Raw genomic sequence first — 5,605 nt, 5'->3', positions numbered from 1 at the left:
GAGTTTGATTTAATAAAACCAGCCTAGCCAAGTGATGAGGATCAGCTGGCCGGAGACGGAGCTGTAACTGACGGGAGGGATTTCTCCATCTGAGCTTTGTTTGTTGGGGTGGGAACCAAAGAGGCGGGTGTTTCCAGGAGATGGAAGTGCCCGATTGCGTGGAACAACCGCCGGATGTGTACAATCAGGGAGGCCGCCATGTTGGACTGGGACACTTGTTTGTTTATAACTTTGTGAAGCTGGAAAATAACTAAAGCTGCCTGAATCCTGTGCAGACTGCTACTGTCAGAACAAAGGTTTATGGGAATTACTTTTCACAGCTAAGACTGACCATGTTATTGTATATGGCAGACAGTTATACCATAATGTTTAATTGGATATTATGGCCATAATAACATAATGTTGTATTAGATTTTGCCATTATAACATAATTTTGTATTGGTTTTGGCCATAATAACATCATGTTTTATTGAATTTTGCCATTATAAAATCCTGTTTTATTGGATTTTGCCATTATAACATAATGTTTTATTAGATTGTGCCATTATAACATACTGTTGTATTGTATTTGACCATAATAACATAATATTTTATTGTATATGGCCATATTAACATAATTTGGTATTGGTTTTGGTCATAATAATATCATGTTTTATTGAAATTTGCCATTATAACATCATGTTTTATTGAATGTTGCCATTATAACATAATATTTTATTGGTTTCTGCTATAATAACATAATGTTTTATTGTATTTGGCCATTATAACATAATGTTTTCTTCGATTTTTTCCCCCAATAACATCATGTTTTATTGGATTTTGCCATAATAACATATTGTTTTATTGGATTTGGCCATTATAAAATAATGTTGTTGATAGCTAGTTATCCACCAGAGTATGACAGCTGAGCATTTATAAGAAGCCATATACACTTTATTGTAAATAATAACGTTTTTCTTATATGATGTTGTTTCCTCCAAAATGATTTATTTGAGAAGGTTTTTCAGACTTATTTGCCGACTTTTCTCACACATCTTAATCTCTATTGATTTTATAATGTACAGTAACCCATTTCTGCAAATATGACCTGATTGTATTATATAATGATAGGCTATTATGTAATAATAAAACAGCAAAAAAGTTTCATATCTGTTATTTTTAAATTAAATATATTCCTGACACTATAAAAAACAAATAATCAATCATAAGAACTAACGATTGCATTGATCGACAACACATATATATTAATCTTTATGTGTCGCTTTTTTGGCACGCAGTCGGAGGAACCCTATTGGTTTAAAGCCGTTAACCGACGCCTCTCGCGCTGCAGCTGTGGTTGGTTCAGGAACCGGGAGCTCTCCCGGTCCCACCCACACACACCGACAGAGAGAGGACCCAACATGGCTGAAGAAGAAGGAAGCGAGGTAACTTCTGGTGGTCTTTTCCAGGAGATCTTCACCTCCCCGCTGAACCTGACGCTGCTCAGCCTTTGTCTGTTCCTCCTGTACAAGATCTTCCGCGGGGACAAACCTCCGGATCTCGGCGAGGTGGAGCCGCAGCTGCCCAAACTCAAGAAGAGAGATTTCACCCTCGCTGAGTTGAAGCCCTACGATGGGCTCCAGGACCCGAGGATCCTCATGGCTGTCAACGGGAAAGTGTTCGACGTCACGCGGGGGAAGAAGTTCTACGGCCCAGGTAACTATTGGGGTAACGGTCACCGCGCGGACCCTTCCGTCGTCACTGCGCAACGACGCCAGCTCGTTGGCGACGTTGTGATATTTTAAATATGCATTGATAAAAAAAACACTTTTTTACCAAATAATACTCGTTTAATTAGTTATTGTTTAAGTGGAAGCTAACGCCACACCCCCTTTAGTTAAAGATCTGAGATCCCGTTTCACAACAGAGGAGCAACTAGCCTTGGGACCACAGATCGTCTATGGAGGAATTAGTGTTACTCCATAGTCAAAAAACAAGTGCATTTGCTGTGGGGCGAATAGAGGATATACGCTCTCTATGTGCATATATACTTGTAATACTCATGTGTCTTACTTCACTAAAAGTAGTTATATCACAGTTCAATAGTCCATTTATTTTCTAACTCAATACTACCCCAATTTGGGATAAAGTACATGTATCTATGTTGTACACCCCCTGAATTCACAATGTATTTAAGGTGTTGACATCAGAATATTTATTACACAAATTACATGTTTTATTGTGCAGAAAGGTCCATTTCAGATTAATGTGATACTATAGATTGATGCATTCATCTGTTTATCACTATATCAGCATATGCCTGAATTGTATTCGCTCTCATGCCTTTTGTGAACTGCAATAAGAGTTTCAGCCAATCACAACAAGCAATGTCCACACTTTATAGAGCTCATTATTCAAATTAAGACAGATTGTTTTCAATATGAATTCAGCTTTGCGAGAGGAGGCCTCATACGTGTTGATCTTTTGCAGTTGTGATAGTTTTTTAACAGAGTAAGTCATGTGTTCTCTGAAATTTAGATTCTGTCCTGTCATGCTTCTTACTTTCAGCCATGTGGAAACGTAAGCAGAGTTAGACCTCTGTTTATTATATCTTATCTGTGATGGTAACCTCTGTTACTTGTAACCTCTGACCAACATGGTATCTAACTGGCATGCACACTTTTAATGACCCTGCACACCCAGCCCTGAAGCCTCTGGGGAGTATTTGGGTATAAAAGTAATTTAGCTATTTTAAAAATGTGTCCATGGGCAGAGGGGTTGGTGCTCAAGGACATTTTGATAGCGCTCAAGGCTGTTGCAGTCAGTTTGACTTGAAATATTAAGGGCTGGAGGTTGTTTGAAAGTGTTGCTCCAGATGTATGTGTGACCATAAGCAAACTTGAATTAAAATCAGTCTTAAACATGGCAAATACTTATTTATAAAGGAAAAATCCTATCAAAGGCTGACTTAGCAGTGCTTCCTTTCATTGTTTAAAGAGTTTCTTGCAGGTTTCTTTTTTTTTTCTACATTTATGCTTAAACTTGCTTGAAAATTACAATTAAAAGTAAGTGAATGTAGGATTTGATATGTTTTACGAGACATAAGGGCAGGAATTCAGAGGGAAAGGAGCAATTTTGAGCTCTGCTCTTAAAAACGGCTTTTTTTTAAGGTCATACGTCAAACGCATCATATTACATAACAAAGGGGAAACATCTCCGCTCTCTGACCGAGGGTATAGTTAGTAGTTGCGTTGAGTTGAGCGGTTGTGTTTTAGTGAGCTGGTATTTTTCGGTAGTTTTACATTGTATTTCACCATTTGTAATCATGGTGCAGTATTGTGTTTATGCACAAATACCAGCCTGTCAGGACATCGAGTCCACAGTTTCCCTCACGGAAAAAGGACCGGAGCTAGCGTTCGTTCCTGGGTGCGTTGTGCATCCACCTCCCTGCAGCACATACTCTCCACAGCTTTATCAGGAAACCGTATTACATCTCTCCCCCCCCTTCGCTGCTCTCTCTCTCTCTCCCTTCCGGTACACGGCACCGTAAGACGTAGTGTGAAGTTGCATTAGGTAACTCGTCAAGTATCAGCCGTATCTCGCGTCTCTCCTCCGGTACACAGCACCGTAGTGTGGAGTTGCATTAGGCAAAGCGAGATACAGCTGATACTTGCACATTCGTTTCTGTTATGGATCAGTATCAACAGTCCTGCCAGTAACGTTACTATATTATCAATGCTANTGCAGGGTAGCTTGTGGATTTACTCCAGGTGGAACTAAAGTCTGATTTAATACTTGATTATATTTCACATCATTCATCCACATCTGTAAAGTAACTAAAGGTATTAAATACATGTAGTGGAGTAGAAGTACACCATTTACCTCTGAATTGTAGTGGAGTAGAAGTACAAAGTAGCACAACATGTAAATAAGTAAAGTACAGGTACCTCAAGATTGTACTTAAGTACAGTACTTAATGTACTTAGTTACTTTACACCATTGCAGCTCATAAATTCAATCTTTAAAATAATGTATTAACAAATTATACCTTAAGCTATTTTTGAAAAGCAGACATGTTTAAAGTGTTTGCAGACTCATAGCAGTATTTATTCAATCATGACACGCTAGCATTGATAATAACCTGGCTTTACGCTCGTAGTGTTTTTTGTTTGTTCCATGCAGCCTCTCCTGGATCTGGTGAAGGTTTGGGGGGTAAATGGTTAGATTAAGATTCCTATAGGTTCCTGGCTTCCAGTAGGTATTGTTAGGGTCAGCATCACAATATATCTGTTGCTCTTGGGGACAAAATAGGAAGGGACCGATGAGTAATGGCTCCTCCTTCAGGGTGTCTGTGCAGTAGATGAGACGGGGGATATAAGAAGAAAAAACGACGACATCTGAGGGAAGAAGCTTCTCATCAAGACAGATCTCAGTGAAGGATTGGGAGCACGAGGAGCTGTCAGGAAGATGGAGGAGCTGGTCTGGTGTTGCCTAACATCTCAGAGGATTACACCTCAGGCCAAACTCTCACCTCCTGATTCCTGGGAATTCCCCTCCTGTTCTCCTCCTCAATCTTTTCACTCTCCCTCTCTTCACTTGCCTCCTTGTTTATCTCTGCTATCCTTCCCTATAGCTTCTCCACTCTCCTCTGTCCGCTTATTCTTTAATTACATGGGATGCTCCCCCATATTTGAAATGTTAGGATGATTTTAGGATTTGCGTATTCTGTTGTTGGTCAGGTCTCTGCTGACACACTGCGTCGTACATACTCAATTATTCATTAAGTGTACTGCACATACAGTACGTCTGACAGTCCAGGAACATTGTTGACATGAAAGTGGTTATTATATGTATAAACTAATATGAATGCATTTGTATATATAAAATAATCCTACTTCAGGAGATTGATGACAACTGCCTGTCTGCCAGGGAGAACTATAGCTATGCTAATGCTAGCTTAGATTTGCTAGTAAGGTCGGTTGCCGTGACTTGTAATTTGGCTTTAAACATAGCAACAGATAGGGACTCAAAGCTCTCGATCTTTTGTATTTTTTAGACGTTTGTGTGTAAACAAAAGGACCGATCACATATTCTTTACAGCGCTCCACAACAAGGGCACACACTCACACTCCCTTTTTCAACAACGAGCGGATGGATTAGCTCTACATTTTGCAAAGACCTTCATGACCCTCTCAGGATAAATTGTGATTACTTTGGTGATCCTGTGACTTTTCATCGACTACCATCATCATCAGGTTGAAACTAATAACTGAATGGTAAACATCTCAATGTTAGCATCGTCACTGTGAGCATGAAATTAAAGGTCCCATGTCATGGCCATTTCTACTAATCATAATTCCATTGTTGAGGTCTACTAAATAAAATGCATTTATATTCTGCAATTTTCCAAACTCACATTGGTTTCTCATACAGCATCTCTGTATAGTATGTGTATTCACTCTCTGGCTTGTTGGAGCGCTCCTGCCCCCCCTCCCTGTGAGCCCAGTGGCCGTCTGCGAGACAGCGAGACACAGTGAAACCCAGCCCCAAACACACACACACACACACACACACCCGCAGCCTGGCTGGGAGTTTGCGTGTGTGCTCAGGCTGAGTTCCGGTGTCT

At 40.0% G+C, this 5,605-nt stretch overlaps 1 protein-coding gene across 1 annotated transcript in view; it reads left to right on the top strand.

Annotated features, from left to right (window-relative positions):
- Positions 1-203: 203 nt before the first annotated feature.
- The window catches only part of pgrmc1 (progesterone receptor membrane component 1), an 18,972-nt gene continuing 13,570 nt past the window's right edge, over positions 204-5,605 (top strand). Inside the window, exons 1-2 of the mRNA XM_010794569.1 lie at positions 204-296; positions 1,278-1,695. Coding sequence (XP_010792871.1) covers positions 1,401-1,695 — 295 coding nt within the window. The 5' untranslated portion in view covers positions 204-296; positions 1,278-1,400. The remainder of the gene's footprint in view (positions 297-1,277; positions 1,696-5,605) is intronic.

Source organism: Notothenia coriiceps, unplaced genomic scaffold (genome assembly GCF_000735185.1).
Source record: "Notothenia coriiceps isolate Sejong01 unplaced genomic scaffold, NC01 NC01_scaffold00037246, whole genome shotgun sequence".
Taxonomy (NCBI): Eukaryota; Metazoa; Chordata; class Actinopteri; order Perciformes; family Nototheniidae; genus Notothenia; species Notothenia coriiceps.
Note: the sequence above shows the minus strand (reverse complement) of the source record. Positions and strands in the feature narration are given on the sequence as shown.